Here is a 22,460-nt window from a genome sequence, read left to right as displayed (position 1 = left end):
TGTCAGAGCTGAAACATGATGGTTACACAACTGTTCCTACTCTTCTCTCCTCTCTCTCCACCCTCCTCCACCTCCGCTCTATTCCCCATTGTCTCCTCTCACCCCAACCAGTTGAGGCAGATGGCCGCCCACATTGAGTCTGGTTCTCTTAGAGGTTCCTTCCTGTTAATGAGACATTTTTCTCTCTACAATCGGCAAAGTGCTGCTCATGTTGGGAACTTTTAGGTTTCTCTATAATTTGTAAGGGTTTGGCCTTACTATGCCTTAAGTTAATGTATAGTATGATTTGGCCCTATACAAATACAATCAGTTGAATTAAATACACATTATAGGCTTTATTCACATGGCATAACATTCAAAGTTATTTGACTGCTGTACTGTTCACACTTCAGAACCTGTGAATGTTAAAATATTTGTGATTAACAACCTGCCTAACTGATTAGTGACAGAGGGACACAGGAGAATCACTTACCCTTTTCCAACCTGAATTATAAGCCCATGATCAGGGCAATGCATTGATGTTGTGTTACTCCTCCCACTGGTTTTCCTTACTACGTGTCTCATTGGCTGTAGCTTTTTGCTTCACTCATTGTCAGTCACAACAGAGTCATAACACACACTATTAGATTTGGACTCTTCGACAGGTCGAGATGTTTAACTATAGTTTACTTTATATTTGTCAGATGTTTGCAATGCAACAGTTAACAAATAGTCACCAAGCAGTGGCTTGCCAGCACCTATCATAAGCAATCTCTTAAAAGTATACCAGACGGAGCTGCCAAATGTGTACCACAGGTCACAATTTTCTCATCTCGCTGACATTTTTGCTTTCATTGAGCGCATGCGTAATGTGTGCTGGCATGCTGCTTGTTAGTGACCATCGTATGTTAAGTACTATTCACAATGCCCTGTGTGATACTATGAATACTGCAGGATATATTCATTCTCAGTAACTATTCAGACAGCACTACAGAATGGCAGTAGTGAGTGATTTGCTTTTACAATACACTTAGAGCATATTGTTGGACCCTTTGGATTGAAACTCTGCCCTTAAAGTTTATGACCAGGGCTGCATGATCAGTCCTCTCCTGTACTCCCTGTTCAAGCATGACTGCGTGGCCACCCACAGCTCCAACACTATCGTTAAGTTCGCTGATGACACCACTGTCATAGGCCTGATCACCGGCGACGATGAGAAGGCCTACAGAGAGGAGGTCAGAGCCCTGACATATTGGTGCCAGGACAACAACCTCTATCTCCACGTCGGCAAAACGAGGAGCTGATCGTGGAATACTGGAAGAGACAAGGAGTGGAACACGCCCCCCTCTTCATCAACGGAACTACGGTGAAGCGAGTCAGCAGCTTCAGGTTCCTCGGGGTCCACATAAGTGATGACCTGACCTGGACCCATCACACAGACTCCATCAGGAAGATGGCCAGACAGCGGCTCTTCTTCCTCCGCAGGCTGCGGAGGCTCCACATGGATGCCAGGATCCTCTGCAACTTATACAGGTGCACCATAGAGCGCATCCTGACTGGCTGCATCACCGCCTGGTATAGCAGCTGCACCGCCCTGAACCGTAAGGCTCTATAGAGGGTGGTGAAGTCTGCCCAGCACATCACCAGGACGGAGCTGCCATCCGTGGAGGACCTCTACACCCAGCGGTGTAGGAAGAAGAGTAATCAGATCATTAAAGACCCCTTATACACCAGCCATAAACATTTTTGCCTGCTGCCATCTGGCCGATGGAACCGCAGCATCCGGGCCTGCACCACCAGGCTCAGAGACAGTTTCATCCCCCAGGCCATAAGACTTTTAAACTCCTCCGAACTGCAATAACTACACTAAACCAGCACCGTGGCATATTTGCACTGTTGCACATAATTGCACTATTGTTTTTTCTTCAGCTTTATATATACATATATATATATATATATATATATATATATATATATATATTAAGATATATATTTTATTTTCTATTTTAAATTTTTAATATTCTATTTAATACTATTTTATACAAATATTTTTTTGTTTTGGTTGTAATTACTTGAGCATTGCTAGAAGAGAGCCTGTGACTCAAGCATTTCATTGCCAGCGACTGCTTAATGTTATTGTTGTGCATTTGATAATAAACTCTTGAATCTTGAATCTTGTCACACGCAGGGAATCACCCTCATCAGTGCAGAGTCTCAGCCAGGACAAACTATCTTAGACACATGCATGCTCTGCACAAGATACACTTAGTGTTTCTCTGTCAGGCTTACAACGCCTTTTACATGCTAGCCATGTGCTTTAAATACCATGGCAGCTGCAATCCTTAAAGCAGCTCAGCAGCACAAAAAGTGAATGGACCGTTCAAGAGCTCATAGTTACTACGTTTGTGTCAAGTCCTTATTGCCTCACACTGAACTTGCACTCAACATGAGGAAACCACTCCACGGTGTAGGAAGCAGACTACTATATATGATATTAGAGTGGGTGGATGAATGGAGGCCTGCTTGTTGATGGGTTGTTGAACCACTTTATCTGTTGACAGGAGAAGTGGAGTTTTGTTCATTAAGAGGATAGTTGGAAAGGACTGCTGGCTATGTTAAGCACACTACACAAGGAAGAGCTGAATTAAAAATCAGCTATGCAGAGTGTTAGGTCATTGTCTGCATTGAAGGGAACAGGCGGCCTCTGTGTCTGAGGATTAGGCTAGCTGTTAGCTTGCCATCAGGCATCTGGTCCTCACAGAGCACAGTGTTTCACAGGACAGCAGCGCTGCAACATGACCGCAGAGAGCAGGGGGATTTTACTGCATTGTGAGTAACTTTTGGCAACTTTCCACCACTGTGTTCATGAAACTGAACTTTCCTTACCATTGCATTAAGGAATAGCTTTTGACAGTTTTGATATGTCGGTGTAATTCAGTGTATATAGTAGTTAATTTGAGACTACCTGTTTGTGCTTGACATGTAAATATGGATGTCAGCACTGTTGATGTGTGTCTGGTTTGATATTTTATGGAGAGAAATCCGTTTTTTACGTATTTATAATGCTTTTACTTTTTTTAAGTACAAAGTAGAAAACATCAGCATTGTGTGTTGTAGTGCAAAGTGTGTGATGCGTTGTACAATTTTTTTGTAATTTAATATTGAGTGATAACTAACAACCACAGGTTTTGTACTATGTAGTCATGTACACATGTTTACTCACCATGCTGCACACCAACTTTTCTAGAGCTTCTAGGGATTTGTATAAATTTAGCTATATTCATTTCTGTCCTTAATAGCCTGTTTTCATTTGAATTAGAAAAAGATTGAACTGTGACCATTTTTCTCATTTGCTTTACAAAAAATACCTCAGTAAATCAGTAAGTTTATTTCATGTTTGTGAAAAAAGAAATGCACTGGGTCATTTGTGTAGGATGGGACGGAAGCATGAGTCAAGTCTGGTGGGTAATTCTAATAGCTTGTTTCTATTAACATCCATTTAAATGTAAATATGCCTTTTATTTGCAGAGCCGAGGCATAAGACTGCCATGGCAGATCACTTGTTAAGGGTCTGGTTCTTCTGTAAAACATAGACAAGTGTGTCTGCATTTCAGAAAAGATAGGACATGAATTGAATGTCAAAACAAAGAGCTCATTGAGTTGCATAACGCAGATGCTTAGTGGTAGATGTTGTAATGACGCAGCAACAGATGTTGAGTCCATTGCTCGAGAAGACCAACATCGTGAAGCTGATATAGAATTGACTCATGCTGACATTCAGTCTAAGAAGACCTTGTGCACACCTACAGTCAGTAGTTGTTGTTTAGTGAGAAAAGTGAATTGATTGATGAACAATTTCTCCATAGCTGTTGCAAACATATTGAAAAATTCAAGGAGTTTGGCCTATTCATCTCATCCCGTCATGCTGATGTGAAGATTCAGGCAAGATTTGTTGATATGGTATTGTGTTTGATTATGTGTAAAAATGGTAAAGGGTTTTTATATTTATATAGCGCTTTTCTAGTCTTGATGACCATTCAAAGCTCTTTACAGTACAGTTAGGGCGGCTGTGGCTGAGGGGAAGGGGTGGTCGTCCTCCAACCTGAAGGTTGGCGGTTCGATCCCCAGTCTGACCCATCTGCATGCCGAAGTGTCCTTGGGCAAGATGCTGAACCCTGAATGGCCCCCCATAGAATAACAAAGTGCTGCTAATAGATGCACTGTATGAATGTGTGTGTGAATGGGTGAATGTAAAAACTGTACTGTAAAGCGCATTGAGTGGTCATCAAGACTAGAAAAGCGCTATATAAATACAAAACCATCTATCAGCAGCACTTTCTTGTTCTATGAGGGTCAATTCGGGGTTCAGCATCTTGCCCAAGGACACTTCGGCATGCAGATGGGGAAGACTGGGGTTTAAAATGCTAAATGCGGGAAAGCCAGTGGGAAAAAAACAATGTGTTGCTCATTAAAAAAAAGACAAGGTAAAGTAGAATTTTGCATTTAAAAAAATCCTTCTCTTGAAGTGGTTATATCAGCCTTCAAATTAGGGCTGCAACTAACGACTATTCTGATAGTCGGTTAGTCACCGATTATTGAAACGATTAATCGACTAATCGGATTATGAATGACACAAATTCTCAATTGCTTTTAAATTTAGCTTGAGGTTGTTCGAGGCATGTGATGACTGAAAATAAAGACAATAAAGATCGATACTTCATTAAAAAAAATGTCTTTTAATAAACTTTGCTGCATATTAGAGGGTACTGTTGACACAAAAGCAAAGAAAAATCAAGTTTTTGTCCATTTAAAACCAAGGACAGGCAAAGTGCTAATACATTTTTTTTATTTAAATTCAAGTTTCCCTTTTTACTGTGAACCAAGAACAGGCCAAGTGCTGGAATTAAACATAAATTAAAAATCAAGTATCCATTTTTCGTGTTAACAAAAAAGGACAGGGAAAATAACATTAATAAAAACATCAACAAACGAAACTACAGTTTTCTTCGGACTATATAACTGCCATTTAAAAAAGAAGTTTGTCAGGCAATAGGATAACATTTCACTTTTAAACTTGTTAAAAAAATTAGAAAAGCTTAAATTCCATGTGATATGTACTGTTCATACTGTCATGAAACAATCACATCTGGTACTGTATGTTACAGGAATACCAGCACATTAGTTGTTGGAAAGTTAATTTGCATTCGCTGTGAGAGGGTTGGTTTTATTTGGTTGGAACTGAGACAAATGGAGATGAACACTCTCTGATAGTAGGGCACAGTAAAGGTTTCCTTCACATTCACATTGAAGCCAGGGACTGATGGGATTTTTTACATGACAAAGTACTTTGTATAATTGATACCGCACTGATTCAAGTTAAACTGGTAGCAAATGTAAAAACTGTGTTGTCTGTGGAGAATTGAAGAGCACCTGATCATGTAACAATCAATTTTTCCATAGATATCCAGGAGTTCTATGAAGTGACGCTGCTAAACACACAGAAGAGTTGTGAGCAAAAGCTTGAGGAGGTCAACCACATGGCTGACAAGTGGGAGAAGAGTGTTTCCATACAGAACTCTGATGTTGCACACTCGGCCTGCCCAGTGGAAGAGGTGAGTCTGATGTGATGTCAGCCCAGCAATACCTCAGAAATACGTAGACTGCATCATTATATCTGTATCACTAGAGCTATTCGAAAAGACCAGAACACCAGCAAACCATGAATCAGCAAACATCAAAGATTAATTCACAAAAGCCTTAGTGTTAGAGAATTGCTCCATGAAAATCACAGTAAAAACAAATGAAATAAGAATACAAATTCAAACAATAGCCCCCCCCCCAGTCTAATCTCTAGGAGCAGGTTGAGAACAATTCTAACATAGGGAGACCCAGTACCACTTTTCACAAGTCAGTCACATACTCAGACTTCAGTGGTTGTCTGCTAAAAAGAACATTGTTCTCAATCCTAACATTTGAGCCTCTTTCTAGACCAGGGAATTTTCAAAGGAAATAGAGATACTGATGGTCTCTCACTGTCACCAACAACATGACTGCAGCTCACCAAAGTATTAATGTGAACTCCATGCATGACCTGTGACTAGCAACAGTAGCAACTGATCCCACTTGATCAGGGATGTAACACACTTATATACTGCATTGATGCTATTCAAACCAGTCCACTGTACACAAATCTGATCACAACCATTCTTGGAACATTTTCTATTTTGGCTCTCATATTGAGGTGTTTGTGAATAAACTGACGCTAACAGTGTCAACTAGAAACACAGCACAAATTGAAAAGCCTTTGCGGATTAAATCATTTGTATTCAGAGCAAACAAAAGGGTTGAACAGAGGCATCTTTGGGGACAGTTTTTTGCCACGTAAGAGAGTGTTGAATACATTTTAAATTTGTTGCTGTATGATGAAAAGAAAACCACCTTATTAAAAAAGTCACCTTCCACTGCACATGTTTTTGAGCAAGATGTTTAGATGAATAGAAGCAGAACTAAATCAATACAAAACTGTCTGGCACATGTAACAGACCTCTCATACTGTTTCAAAACAAGCTGCAGTAGGCTTTTAAAAAAATTGCATAATTGTATAAATTGGTGTATTTTTAGTGTGTTAATTTAGGAGTTTACTCTGACTTCATAGTGAAAAGAGATTGCTGCACCATACAGGTGCAGGGCTCTCTATGCATTCTTAAAATAATTTAAATGCTGTGTAACTGACTTCTGTCCAGGTAACTGACTTATGTTAGCCTGACGTTGTCATACTCATAATTCTAGTCAGAATATGAGTCTGATTGTATTGTATTGGTCAGTTGTTCTACTACTTACTATTTATTTGCTTATTTGACTGTTTACTTTTTCTTTTTGCTCATTGTTGTGTTTTGTTTCTTACTTTGTTGTTTTGCTCTTTCGTTTGTTCTTGTTGCACTGTGCCTGCGCTGCTGATGTAAAACCCTCAAATTTCCCCACTGTGGGACTAATAAAGGATTCTATCTATCTATCTATGATACTGCTCCATTGGGCTGTGATTATGGGGCGTGTTTCAACCAAACCAGGAAAAGAAATGCCTCTTCGCTCAATTGGATAGACCTACAACCAATCAGAGCAACGTAGTATGTGACGTATGTCAAGCGACATTGTGAGTTATTTACTAAGTCAGACAGTCAAGACTTTCTTTTACCATTTGTAAGTAGGGGTGTCACGATACCAAAAATTCAGTAGTTTGTGCCAATACCAGTATAATAACACGATTCTCGATGCCAATTTCGATACCACGGTAAAAAGAAAAAACAACACAGCGTGTTTCCTCATTGAGATCTTTATTACAAGATGAACAACTCTTGTGGCAGTTAAACGGAAACTGTTCAATGGTTACACTTGAAAATATGCGCAGCCCCGCTGAGAGAGCAGCTAGCCGCTCCGGGTTCGGGTTCCCTTCCCCGTGGACTGAGGGTACATGTGCGGACATGAAGCTGAGCTGCGGAGGCTAGCTCCGGGCTGATTCCTCCAGCTGCTTACAGCCTCGCTGAGCTGCGTTCAGGGCACCTCGGATATAACGACCTCCTGCCATATAGCGAACATGCAATAGTTTTATCGATGAAAGACTAATTCTTAATGATCAATTAATCGATCGTCCATTAATTATGCCCATCCCTACTTGCAAGATACATGCTCTCTTTCTCTCTCTCTCTCCTTCTAACCAAGTATACTGCCTGGTCAATTCCTGAAGAGGCGCAGCACCGATGCTAACAGCTGGCATCGGCGCTCACGGTGCTAACCCAAGCGCTCTTTGGTGACGTGGTTGATTACGTTACTGTTGATCATCTGTCCATCATCGTATAAAGCCCTCCCTGACAATTTGATTGGTCTGATAAGTTTCTGATCGGGCATAGTTTCTCCCCAACGGAGCAATGCCAGACCGAATTTCCCAACCTTAAATGTTGTGGGCGGGGCTAAGTTCGTCTGGCACCCAGGCTAGACTTATGTACCAACGATGTACCTGACCACACCTCATTTTAAGACCAACACACCCATGTGCTGGAAAAGAACAATGAAAATTGTGCCTGTCTGAAACTAGGGACACTGGTGTTATATTTTGTGCTGCATTGAGGCAGGTTTAAGGTTATGTCCCTACTACAGTATTTAAATTATGCATTACTTTAGCTAACTAAGAGTTGTTGGAAACAGCCTCCTAAAATCTGAGGGTTATCTGAAAAACATGCAGCCATTGTAGCAAAGTAATGCATACAATTACTCTTGAATCACGATATATAGCAGTTATGGGGGATGTCTCGGCCCATGGACTGGATGTGGCCCACAACATTATTTGATCAGGCCTGCCAGGCAATTTAAAATACCTTAAAAAAACAACAACACGAAAAGTGCCACGAAACATTCCTTGGTCACACTGGTGCGCCTGAATTTAGCTGTTCTGTCTCTCATCTCCTCTCTCCTTAAAGGGACAGTTCACCGAAAAATGATAATTCACTCATTATCTACTCACAACTATACCATTGAAGGGGTGGGTGAAGTGTTTGAGCCCACAACAAACTTTTGTCTCCCAAGTGTCCGCCAGTCATATTCGACTTGAAATTAGGTAATTTTACCGTGTTTTTAGCCTAAATGTACATTACTGGAAGTGGTGATGCTAGCGGACATAGCCACATGATGGTGTGTCCAAGGGTCCATGAATGCAGCTCGTAGGAAGATATCAGCAGACATTTACTCTTAAAACAGAATGTAAATGACCTAGTTTTGAGTCGAATATGAATGTCGGGGCTTGCAGACACTTGGATGACACCACATAACTGCATAGAGGCATGTTGTGTTTTTTCTGTTGTTTTATTATGTCTGAAGTGCAGGTCGCCAGCTACTTCAATTGTATTGGATTCGGCTTCAACACAGTTTACCCCTGAGACTCCAGAATTGTTTTGTGGACTCAAACACTCCACCCACTCCAAGGAGTGCAGATGAAGGAGTAATTAGATGATGAGTTCATTTTCATTTTTTTGGTGAACTATCCCGTTAAGGCTTATTCACGGTTCTTTGTCCAAGCATATGCGTAGTTGCGCACATAGCTTACACATGGGGTCAAGCATTCCAAGTTTTCATGGGGGGATGTGAGATGCGCTGCAACTACACCACCGAAATGCTTCTTGCAGTAGAGTTTCTATGCTGGTGTTGAGTGGCTTTTTTGCCAATTCTCTGCCATCTTTGTTTACTTCAGAACAATGATGGGTGTTAATAAGCGGATTGTGTGGAACCTGATAGATGTTTAGAGTTATTACTTTTTCCTTAAGTACTGCAACGAAGAAAATAAAGATGTCGTCCATGTTCGTTCCTTCAACTTAATAATAAAATGGCGGTGAGTCTGCCGAAGATGCAATGCGTACCTATCACAGCTCTTGCGGTCTGCATCCTGGGTTAGGGTTAGATAAATCGTTGACGTGAACGAGGTGATAAATGTTGAACAGCTGCGACAAAGATGTGAATACAGGGTTTCCACAACAGACAGTGATATATTATTAGCTCTGCTGATTTATGATCAGAGCAGAAGACGCGGTTGGTTTGCACCGTGTCAGAGGGGACTTGCGCTCACTTAATACTTTAACAATAAACACCAGCACTAATCACAAGTCAGTACTGTAATGAAGTTTACTTTTTGTTTGTTTGATTCGCTCCAGAGCTTGTGAGTACACTTCTTCATTTCTTTAGAATTAAGTTTGTTGCTCTTTGAAAGGGTGCACTCGCATGATTATGCTATAATATTATCATTATACCAGTGGTTTAAAATGGTTTATAAATATTATTATTTATCGCAAAAATTTCATGCACAATATATCATCCATCAAAATCTGTTATTTTGACTGGCTTACCATATTTTTCATAATGCACTAAGTTAGAGGTTTCCTTGCACAGTTGCACATATCCAAGAGAATTTGGTAATGAAACAACAAAATATCTTTAACTGAATAAATATAGAATCCAATGGAATCGAGACCTTGTGAATCAGAATTGAATATAATTAAAAAATAATTTAGTATGGCCCTCGAAGGATGTTATAAAAATGTTAATGGCCCTTGATGGATAGGGTCTATTTTGAAGAAAAAGACTGTCAGGGATCAGATATTTGTTCCCTTATAGTGTCTTCCCGAGCAGTTATTCAAAGAATGAATTAGGATTATGATGTTTTTGTTAGGGCTTGTTGTTATAATGGGTCCCCTGTCCAGTGTGGACCTGTGGGTCTGAGCGCACCAGGCATGTTCCTAATGACTTGGAATGCAACCAACCAGTTTGGTAAACCACTAGTAATCCTATTTGTTTTAATAGTCATAACTGTGTTTCATAGATTGCTTTTTCTAGAATAACACTAAGGAAATTGTCATTAGGGTCATGAATGTACCAAAATAGCAGAGAAGTGTAACAGCAGGAGCTCTTGAACCACTTTGCTGAGGTCATCCAGTAGAACCAGGATAGGGATAAGTGAAGGGGATTAGAAGAGTCCTCAGAGACTGATGACCCTAGCGTGAGGTCATCAGGACACTGCTGTTATATTCCATGATGAGTTACCACAATCAGCCCTCTGAAGATTAGGCAAAATGTTCTGTCAAACAATGTGATGGCAGATGGCACCATGCAAATTAATTAACAGAGTCCAAAGGGGTTATTCAAGTTGTATCAACAATTGTTTTAAGTTTAAAAGGGTATTAGTTTATTTATTCTATATTGTTCTCCACTTGTATCTGCATGCAAGAGGCCCCCGCAGTACTCTGGCAGGGCTAAGGAGAGGAATTGAATGACCTGGGGTGACTATGCCTTTAGACATTGTTCCATGTTACAAAGGCGACTTGAGGGCTGCTACAGTAGAGTGAATGTGTGGTGGTGCTCCTATAGCATTGCTTATCCATTGCAACATCACCTTCTATAGCCATCAATTTCATAATTGATGGCTATAATGAGTTACTTTCTGAATTCACCAGATGTCTATGGATGGAGAAAATTATGTTTCATGTAATGTTTAGGTTTTGGCTGGTTAATCATACTAAACTCCTTCAGTCAGTGTTACAAATATTTATCAGCTATAAAGCATATTTAATCATGATATAACAGATTATTTTTGATAAGGCATTAATATACAGGAAAAAAGACCGTAATTATCCTTTTGTATTACTGGCCCAGCAAGCAGAATTCCCCTTTTTATGTTTATAGTATGTATAGAGAACATTGTACAATCTTTATTTGTTAAATAGAATTTATCAACAGAGAGGTTGCATTTTAAGTGAGAGCTGCTATAAACAGAGGGAGTGATGAAGCAAGCCTTCAGACGCTGAGCGTTTGTAGTACGTCTTAATGTGCCAAGGATTTATTTTTGGTTACCACAGGCACATATAGGCTTAGGCTATCTAGGCCTCTAATTAAAGACTATCCACAGCTACAGACAGACACATCAGCCAATGTCTTCATCAGTGCCAAATGTTGCATAACTCCTACAACTGCATGCCGTTATTGTTGTGCTTTCACATGTTTTTTTTTCAACATGATGAAGTAACACATTTTATAATTCCAGTGGAAATAACAATTTATTTACCATACTCACAGTCAGGAAATGCCAGGAAATAACTATGTTTTATCAATTTCTTTCAGCATTTTGCATTGTGGTAGCCATTATTAAGAATTCAAAAGCTTACTGTCCCAAATCAAAATGCGGTTTAACCTCTGGTACGGACACCAACCTTTACAAAGGGTTTGCGTTACGCTTATCACTAATCTCGACATTCTGTCAGGTCAGTGTCTTACTGTTTGAGGTTGTAGTAACTTACACCTGTTTGTTGTTTCCAGCAGAGGGAACAGAGCAGCTCAGATCCTTTTGGAATGGAGCAGGGAGAGAGCAGCACCAAGTCCTCTGAGGTGAGTTCTAGCTCAAGGCCATACATCCTTTTGTGTATGTGTATAGAATGTCTTGCATTTGGTGTTCATCAGGGACCAATTCTACCAGCGGTCCACCCAACTCTTTGGTGTAATATTTGGATTTGACCTAATCATCAATAATGGCAATGATCTAAATCTACATTGGACAACTATGTCTTTATTTATTTATTGATTTATTTTATATACAACTGCAACAGCAAATATGTTTTGTTTGTTAATGGTTACAATATTACTGGCTGCATTATGTTCAGACTCAGGGGAAATTTCTTACCAGGAGGTGGTTGTGCTGGATGGAGGTTGTAGAAAACAGGAGATCAGAGTTTTGTCTATGGTATATTTTAGGCAACACCTTGGTTATGGTCATATATAAATTGTGGTTTTGGTCATATATACATAAAAACAGGTTGTATTTGAAGTCATTGTGAACATTTTCTTAACCAAGAACCATTAAACATTATCTTCATGCTGGAATCATGATTAGTGGAGTTTTGGCTGCAACATCTAACATTCTCTTTTTTTTATTGCCTGATCATTTTACATAAATTCAGTATCAACATTTTTATAACTTGCGAAAATATGTTTGCAACATGTCGTCATTATGTTAATAGAAAAGGTAATCTGTCCACTGCAAAGGTTGGCGACCAGAAAGAAGCATTCCTGTTCTTTTAATATAAATAATAGTGATGTTATCAAAACCTTGTGGACATCATTGAAATGACATAAGCCAATTCATTTCTGTTTGTACAAGAGATGGGGAGAAGGGCTGGGGCGATGCGTCGACGTTATCGACGTCATCGGCGTCATCAATTATGTAAATTAGTCGTATGGGAGGTGGCTACGCACAGTCAAAGCATGGACTCACCTGAAAAGCATGCTGAAGCGGAAAAAATCTAGCATAGGTTCCGAATAGTCAGACCACGGTCCGCTCTAGACCCAGAAGCTCCTCTTCACGGAGCCAGACCTGTTATTAGATTGTGATTGAGCTTTTCTATTTTAACCTGCGCACCCTTTGTCACATGTATGGTAGTATTATTTTAACCTGCACAGCTTTTTCCATCTTTACGGTAGTAAATCCTGGCAGCACACATTAGAGATCTCTCACTGAACAGGAGAAAGTGGGAACAAAGACAAAAGTTTGTTAAAGCTGTTTAGTGGTTAATGTTTGTTGAGATTGTCTATATGTGTAATGTAGTTATATATTAAGAAAGAGAAGGAAAAAAGGAATCTCAAACCAAAACCAACAAAACCTAATCCTTTTATTTACTTTTTCTAAAATTAGGCAGTTTATTTTAAGATACCCTTTTCAAATGCTCTTTTTTATTTATTTATTTATTAAATTTATTGTTATTGAAATTACACAGTTCTTTGATATTCCTCCAGAAAGTTATTTGGATTTTACTTTTGTTTGCATTTATTTTGTTGTTGGACAGCTAAATGTAGATTGATATATTCCTTTTACTTTAATGGAACAAGGTCTTGCACTTACTTTATTTTGGAGTTTTTGTATGGCAGTGTAAAAGGCTGATTGGCAGTTCAGACTAGATTTTTTTTTGTTGTGGAATAATGCCTTGCTTTATAAAGTTTTTAAAATGTTATTTTTGATGAATTCATTAATATATTAATCAAGTAATTAGGGTTGCAAAATTCCGGGAATATACAAAGTTGGAAACTTTCTATGGGAATTAGCGGGAATATACGGGTATATATGGGAATTAACAAACAAATTTTGTGGATAATTTATACTGTATTTACCTTGTCATATACAGACATAAATATAAACATTTTGTTTTGTTATAGGCTGATTTGAGCCCTGAGGAAACTTTGGGCACTTGACTATATGCTTCTACATCTATGTGTCATTCTTAACATAGGTCTTTGCACAGTATTTGCAAATGTACACAGCCTTTCCTTCTACATTGGATGGGGTGAAATCTCCACACATGAGGTAGTGCACGTGGCATTGTTCTGTAGAATAAGATGAGAAAAAAGTTGGTAAAAAAACACTAATGCAATGCCAGAGATATAAATAGTTAGCCAAACAATTGGAATCGTCTGTGATTTTTTTTTACAATTGATGGATAAATTAATGGAAATAGGCTAGATGAACAGATGAACAATCTTCAATCAGCATGCTGATATATTTTCTCCAGTAATATCATCGAAACTTACCTGACTAGTCCTGCACACTACAGCAGTCCTCAATAGCCCTGCTGTAGTTTGCAGGATGCTGGGAATTATCTGTGCATGTGATGGAAGAATGCAGAGTGGAGGGTTGAAATTCAACGTGCAGTGTGTGCTGCATTCCATACATCTTTAAAATAGAGTTTTGAATGATGTTTTTATTGCTCAGCGTTTAATTCGTCGTTTTTTTTTTTTTCAAAATTCCCGAGCTTAACTTCCTATGGAAAGTTTCCGGAAATTTACCAGAAACTTTCCGCCCCTTTGCAACCCTACGAGTAATAGAAAAATAATAATTTCAATCAAAAAAAAAGTTGTTAGAAGAATTGATTAATCCAAAACATTATAGTCAGATTAATGATAAAAAATGTATCGCTAGGTGCAGCGTGTGCTTTCAGGTTCTCTGTGCTGTTTGTTTTGGTGACAGTTGATGATTATGTCACTGCTGACTGAAGCAGTAGGATGAATTCAATGTACAGGAGCATTCTTTGCTCACATTCAGTCAAATGCATCAAAATTAATTTGACTAACTGACAATTTATCATGATCCTAAACATACAACCAAAGCAACCAAAGAACTTTTCAGGTTGATGAAGTGGACTATCTCTATAAGTTTTATGGATCACTGACTACAGATGACGTTCCTCTAAGTGTTAATTATGATTAATTATTTCACCTCATTTCACCTCACTCTGTCCAGTTTTCAATCTATCCACCCATAAATTAGGGTTATATATTCCACACAGTTCTTTCAATAATGATTATAATCTTCTCAAATAAAAAATCAGATAAGACTTTAATGTAATATCCATTAATTTATTTAATTGAATGAACAAATATTCTTTATATCCATAAAGTCATTATCTAATTTAATTTACTCTCAGTTCTGGTGACTTATAGTTGCCATGTCCGAAAATGACCTAGGAAAATTTGTGTAGGTCAGACATAGGCCAGATTCAAGGTCAAACAGTACACAAGCATTTGAGTAAATCCGTCTAGCATGCAATTTTTCACACCTAGTCTGTGGCAGCCCTAACAAATGAGTTTAAAGCATTCCTTCTCTCTAATGCAATAAGTCGGAGCTGCCTGAGCTGCATCACCTGAAAAGATTAACCCTGTCACTCTGGCAGAGGGAGTCCGAGCTTCTAAATGTGTTCAGTGAGGACAACAGGAGGTTGGGAGTCTACAGGCGCTTTGTCTTCAAATGAAAGCAATAATCACGGTCAAATATCGCAGCACACTTCTTCACCAGGATGGCTCCAGCAAACAGGTACTATCAGAGTTAAGATGGGGGGCATGTGCTGTAGTTCAGAGGCTGATAGAGAGGTGATTGACGTTGGAGTGGTTAAGGTTACCTGAGGCTTCGGATATCGGAACTGGCTAAGCTGGTAGATTATTCTTTCTTAATAAAGAGCAGTAATAGTCAGATATACAGCTTTGCATTTTAAAGATCATTCACACCAACGCAGATGTTTTCACTTGCTCTTGCTGGTTAGAGTGGAACTCAAGGTCAATTTGTGTGGAGCCCCCCTGGAACTGAACTGAGACACAAAAAACTCCTCGGCTACAGTCCCCAACAAATTTCTGTTACAGTTGGTATTAGTGAATCCAATTGACACCATTAGAAAATTAAAAGCCATGTCCCCATAAAACATATATTGCAATCTTTTGTATTTAATCAAAATCACATTTCTCTTGCGTTCTATGAATAAAGCTGGTGTCCTGTAACTGAAGCACAGCTGTGTTTCACATTTAATCCTTGAATGTAAGCCCAAAAGCAGTTTTCATCCTCTAAGAAACAAAGATTACATCAGTGCAGTTTCATGCTTTTACATAATGGCCTCTGGACTGCTATTACTTACTGAAATTATGTGTCTGTGATAGGGCTGCACGAAATATCGAAAAGTTTTTGCCATATCTACATGTGAGATACGTATCACAAAAGACTGCTTGAAATGCGATGAATGGTGTTCAATGTGCCTTGCATCATGTTCTGCATGTCAATATATTTGGCCAATCAGGTGGAGCCCGGCTGCCCTAGATAATAAATTAAGAAATAAGGATAGTCAGATCATTGATGTTTTTTTTCCATCAATTAATCATTGTCGGAACAAAAGAATAAGAAGAGAAAAGAGAGTGAACAGAGAATCGCAAGGCAATTCCATCAAATCTCGCTCTGCCTCCTTCTGACTAAATTCAACTGTGGAAACTTCTAGTGACAGAGTTTGTCCCGGGTAAAATTCATCACTATGAGCGGTTGATTATATAAAAGAAGTGCATGGCTTATTTATGGCATTAAGTAAGCAGACTTAGCGGAAGCTGTGCATGGCTCCCTGGCAGTCTGCGCAAGACTTGGTGGCGTTGTGGTCGGGCTGTGGGCCTCCTGCCTCGGGCTGTGGAGATGTCTGTGATACCTGTGTCCATAGCCAGGTGGAATTCCTCTTTGAAAACCGCACCAAACCCCATATATTATTTTGCTGATGAATCACTGTGCAGTGCAGTGACAGTTGCTTTTTCATGTGTTGTACTCTAGGGCAGGAAATCAAATGTTTTTCACTAGTTTTCAAATTGTAGCATGATTGACAGGCTGCTTATGTTATTTATGATATATGTAAACAACCAGCTGATTGAAGCCTTTAAACCCTGTACTGATTCTTAGCTCTGCTGCCACTTCTCTCTGCTGTTATGCACACACACATGCACACAAACACACCCACCCACACACACACACATAAACACATGCGCATGCGCGCGCACACACACACACACACACACACACACACACACACACACACACACACACACACACACATAAGCACACGCAAACACACATACAAACAAAGTCAAGACCTGTCACAGTAACATAAGGAGCGTTTAAGTCATTACTGCTCTCATCAGCAGTACATTGCAGTATTTTGTCAGTGACTCATATTTGGCACATATTTATGCAGCAATGTTAAAAAGAGCCACTAGTAGAATCTGAGTGTTCATGCAATAATCATTGTTTGTGTTACATCCAAGGCATTATGTTTTCAGGTTGACCATCCATACGGATGTCAGTAACATTCTGAAGGGTGTGATATGTAGGGAACACCTTTTTTTTATTCAAACTTCGAAGAAACATTATTCATGTGACTCAAGGATGAACAGATTAGAATTTGTTAGTGAAAGGTCAAGGTCGCTGTGACCGCATGCCTCTCCCTTTTTTTTTAACAATTAAGTTCATGAATCAGGTAGAACTTTGCTTCTGGTTGAACCTCAGTCGCATGGGAGTAACTACTGTCAGCTACGGTTACAGTTTTTAATATAAAGCATTGTTATATACGCAAAAAGAGCATAGACGCTGCAATGACATCAGTTATACGCAAACTCAAGTATTTCCTTGTTCACAAAAGACTTACGCTCTTCTCCTAACTTGCCTGTATAAAAGCAGTAGATCATGCAATCATATTTGTGCAAAGTGTCTGCCGTTTACAAACAGTTTCTAACGAACCCTCCCCAGATGGTCCGTCTGTATCATTAGGCTAGCACAAACATCCAATTGGACTCGAGGTTGAACTGGTTAAATGTTTATAGGTAAACATCACTGTAATCTTACAAACACATTTTCATCCATAACTCAAAAAAGACTATGCTACTGACCACACAATTGTATACATATATTGTATGGTCTACAGTAATAAAGTGATGTCATTGTATAAGGTCAAAGGTCAACTTCACTGTTTCATCATAGTGTTTTTGCAACGGAACAGCTGATACCATTTCCTGTTTGTGACTAGTTATCAGTTTTTCTGCATAATAATTGAAAAACCAACACACACACGCACACACACACACACACACATACACAAACACACACACACACACACACACACACACACACACACACACACACACAAACACACACAAAAACAGAGTTAGCATTTAAAGGGAGAGCTGCTACAAACAGAGGGAGGGGTAAAGTAAGACTGTGCGTTAAGACAGTGTGGTATTATTAAGTTCTAGCAGACTGCCACTGAAGCTAATTGCTAGCGAAACAGAAAGCATGGGAATGTTAATCATTCCGCTGAGCTGACGCTTTCGTCCTTTACTAGCTTTCCTCTCTCTCTCTGTCTCTCTTATTACAGCGCTGCTCAGTTGCTCAGCCCAGAGACAGGAGAGAGAGAGGAGGAGGAGACATTGAACTGAAATCAAGAGGCAGAGGATGAATGAGAGGGAGTGAAGCTAAGGGAGGCTTTTGGGTCGCTGGAGGAGGCCAGGCCGCTAGGCATATTTAATGTGTGTGTTACTGTGTGTGTTGGATGATGACGTGTGCCTCGCTCTGAGATGGCGTTAGGAATCCTGATTGCCTTGAGCTCTGTGGAGGAGGCATCCCAATCCTCACAAGGTGCCCACATGCTGCAACGTCTGTCCACCGTGGGTTCTCTCCCTCCCGAGCGTGTATGAGTGTGTGGATGCGTGCGTGTGTTCTCTTCCTCTCCTCCTCCCCCTCGTCTTCTTCAGGAACTCCTACCTTTTTTATTTTTCCTCCTTGAATCTTCACACTGGTGTCTTTTTCTCCATCTTCCTCCTGTGCTGATTTTAGTGGTGATGATTTTGAGCATAGGTTGAGAGCTCCCTTTTGGCCAGGCCAGCATGGATTGTCTTTGCATTGTCACCACTAAGGTAAGAAACACAGAAGGAATGAATGATTCACTAGACCAGAGAGTCGGTGAGAGGAGACCTGGAGTGAGCACTGGTGAGAATGAGGCATGCAGTGAAGCAGGAGAAATGAGGCTGTGTTTGTCTGTGGGCTGTTTCTGAATGTGTGCATGTGCATGCATGTTTTCATCTTCCATCACAGTCCTGATCGTCTTTATCATCTCTTCACTTTGGGCTCTGGGGTAAAGAGTTGAATAAGTGATTTTTCACAATTCTTAGTTGCATAGAGCAGGCAGTCTATTATCTCCTGACAGGGTGAGTTGTATTTTTTTGTGTGAATGTGTGTGAGAGAATGAGTCACTTTGTCTCTAACTATAAGGTATACATGTCAGTCAGCAACACCCGAGATGCTTGGGTGCCTGTATTTTGAGATATGGCAGCAGAAGTTGGGATAAACTTCTGTCAGCTGGCTCTGGGCTCTGCAGCCCTGTGCTCACGAAGCACATGAGCACTTCTTAGCACTTGGATAAGTCCACTTGGAAACAGTTGGAAAAAAACACATGATATAGAAATTCTAATGCAAGCCTTTAGAACTGAAGTATTCTATTTGACAAAATGCCAGTGGACTCTTTCTCCTAAAGATATAAGAATGATATTTTTGTTTATAAGAGTATGATCTTTAAATAGCATTTCTTATACAGATTTGACTCAAATCTTAGTGTTTTATATATGTTAGTTATGTAGGTTCCTATACCCACTTTAAGGTATAAACCTTATGTTATTGTTTGACACCTCCTGTTGAATTTGATGTGATATAGATATGCACTGGATAGATATGCACATGACATCGATAACTACAACAAAGGTTGTAGTAGGTAACATGATACATTTATTTTTGTTCTGAAGTATGGTACAGGAAGTGATGTGGTGTCCTTTATTTTGAACACTTTTTTATCGCTTTAGTTGCTCGTCCAAACAGGGTTTGAGGCGGATGGTCCACCACTGTTGCACAGGTGCCCTGTAGATGAATAATAATTGCTTTCTATACAATACCATCATCAGGTCAGAATTGTCATAGTGTTTGACAAAATTCCTGCAAAACTAACCTGATTGAGAACAGAAAATCCAAGCAATGCTCATAATCACAAGTTAATCAAAGATGTTTGCCGTATAAGCTAACAGTGCTGCATATAGCAATAGTAGAAGCAACAGGGAACAGGTTTCTCCTTTGGAAGCAACTCCCCTACTATTTACATCACACTAAGGTCACAGTGACGCTTAAACAGACTGTTCTAAGTGAACCTGACAGAGCTTTCCTTGTCATTTATGCGGAAAATCTCCACTGAGTGGTTTGAAGCCTAAGTATAGAAATAGTCTACATCCAATAAGACAGCCTACCGCCTGACTGGAAATGCCAAAGATGGACACATACAGCTCTCTCCTCAGTGTATGATGTAGAACACGCATGTGGCAGGGGCACAGACCCCTTTGGCATTTGAGGCTGTTGAATCCCTAAAAGCCCTAAAAGCCCTGGCACTCACCTCATGTGAGAAGAAAGTCTTGTAACTTCAATAGAGTTTGTTGATGGGGGTAGTGATTTATTTTACACACGCAGCTTGGTGAATGTTCGTATAGTTGCCTCACAGGTTTAAAGATTCAATCAAGCATAGAGTCCAGATACATTCAGGAACAAGAGGATGTTGTCCATCTTCGTCAGCCTCACGTTTCTTTCTATAACTCACGCAGTATGAAGTGAGTAGGTGACTTCATTCTTCAACACTGTAAAATTTGATAAAAAAGTTTTGAAACTCACTGTTCATAATTTCCCTCGTACAAGTTATATTCATAAATAAAAAATGCATATTTGCCGAATTTGATATCCTCAGGGGTTTTGCTGCTGTAGCCTCAGTTGGTCTGTATGAGTGCAGCTAATGGTGGCTAAAAGGAAAACTGAGGGTTGATACTGTGTAACAACTGATTCAAAGGTTAATTGTCTCATTCACTGGTTGAGTTGTCCCATTAGTGTTTTCACCCTGGAATTGTGGTATCCCTAAAGTTGTGGTGATCAATAGTTACACTTATTGAGTGTGTTGTTATTTTGAATAATAGAGGGTGGGTTGTTTCCTCCTCTCCTCACAAATATACTCAGTTCTTGGTGTTGTGGATCCTGCTCCGTGTTGACATCTAATCATTTACATCACATATTAGACCACTTGAACCAAATAGATTATATAACCTTTTTCAGGTCATGCTGTCTCCCAATAGCCACATCACAGGAATAATCCAAGTGCTTTCTTTATAATAGCTCTCATAAAGCTATGATATGATACTAACTGCAAAATCAAAAGAAAAACATGCATTTTACCCTGCGCAAAATTTTTCTGATGTAAGTCCATTGTGAGATACCATCAGGTTTTATTAAACTCTTATTGCAGAATACAACATACTTTCCTGTGGAACAGAAGAGAACATGGCAGCGATGTTAACATGATTTATATAAGGTCTAACTTCAGCTAACACAATGCTAAACCTAACATTAAATCTCTGTCCATCTTTGGAACATATCCACTTATTCTCAGTAATGCAAAAAAAGCTGTCTTGACTAGCACTGTAGTGAGAATTTGGATTTCTCAGTGTCAGTATTATCTAAGTTGTAATACATTCTCTTACTGTAGTTATTCTGGAGTCTCTAAGTATCTTTAATCAAAATGAATGTATTATTAAAAGCATCCCCTCTTAGTGTCTATGTCATGAGACACTAGGCTATATTCTGCTCTACTACCTTAAGTATTCAGCTCTCCATAATGAATGTGCACAACGTAATGATATGCAGTTCTCATTCCATGGCTATGTTATGTAAAGCTTCAGGGGCATGTTGAGTACGTGCTGTAGTTCAACATGAGAGAAAAATAGAAGGGAGTGAAGGAGGACATGAGTCCTACATGAGAGAGTTGATGCACCACCATTGTTGCTGTTTTTAGATGATCTCGCTCATCTGGATTGTGTCACTTGCTTGGTGAGATGGTGCAGCAGAAGCGTCTGTCATACTGTTAAACAAACATGCTATTGTGTTCTTCAACCAGGACTGAACAATCAATGTTGATACACTGAAACTGCAATATGTGTCATTTTAAATGGAGAGAGAGAGAGAGAGAGAGAGAGAGAGAGAGAGAGAGAGAGAGAGAGAGAGAGAGAGAGAGAGAGAGAGAGAGAGAGAGAGAGAGAGAGAGATTAATGAAAGGCAGACATAATTACAGACTTGTGAACAGAAGCACAGCAAAGACAAGTCAACTTCATAGGATCAGTAACAAGAAGACACTGGCCTCCCATCAATATGGAGTACAACATCGGACTGATACAAACATTCACATGCAGATACATTATGGCAGCAGCATTCATGATCACTTCCTCTGTAGCAATTTTTCAATTCAACTCAATTTGATTTGAATAGCGCCACATCTCAACATACATTATCTCTGGGGCACTTTACATAGTGAGGCTGAGACCTTACAATATTATAGAGAAACCCAACTGTTTCCATAATGAACAAGTAGTCTATGACTGTGGAGTGGAAAAGACTCCCTCATTAATTGGAAGAAACCTCTGCAGAACCAGACTCAATGTGGGTCAGCACTTCTTCACCAGAGACATTTGTCAAGATCATGTCCCTGATCGGTTGTGGTGAGAGGAAAGAAATTGGAGAGAGAGGAGTAGAAAAAAGG

At 39.6% G+C, this 22,460-nt stretch overlaps 1 protein-coding gene across 1 annotated transcript in view; it reads left to right on the top strand.

Moving 5' to 3' along the window:
* The window catches only part of dlg2 (discs, large homolog 2 (Drosophila)), a 178,888-nt gene that overhangs the window by 27,067 nt on the left and 129,361 nt on the right, over positions 1-22,460 (top strand). The window contains exons 3-4 of the mRNA XM_061086350.1: positions 5,440-5,591; positions 11,830-11,898. Coding sequence (XP_060942333.1) covers positions 5,440-5,591; positions 11,830-11,898 — 221 coding nt within the window. The remainder of the gene's footprint in view (positions 1-5,439; positions 5,592-11,829; positions 11,899-22,460) is intronic.

This window comes from Limanda limanda, chromosome 14, assembly GCF_963576545.1.
Source record: "Limanda limanda chromosome 14, fLimLim1.1, whole genome shotgun sequence".
Lineage (NCBI taxonomy): Eukaryota > Metazoa > Chordata > Actinopteri > Pleuronectiformes > Pleuronectidae > Limanda > Limanda limanda.
The sequence above is the reverse complement of the archived record's forward strand: the minus strand, read 5'-3'. Positions and strand labels throughout refer to the sequence as shown.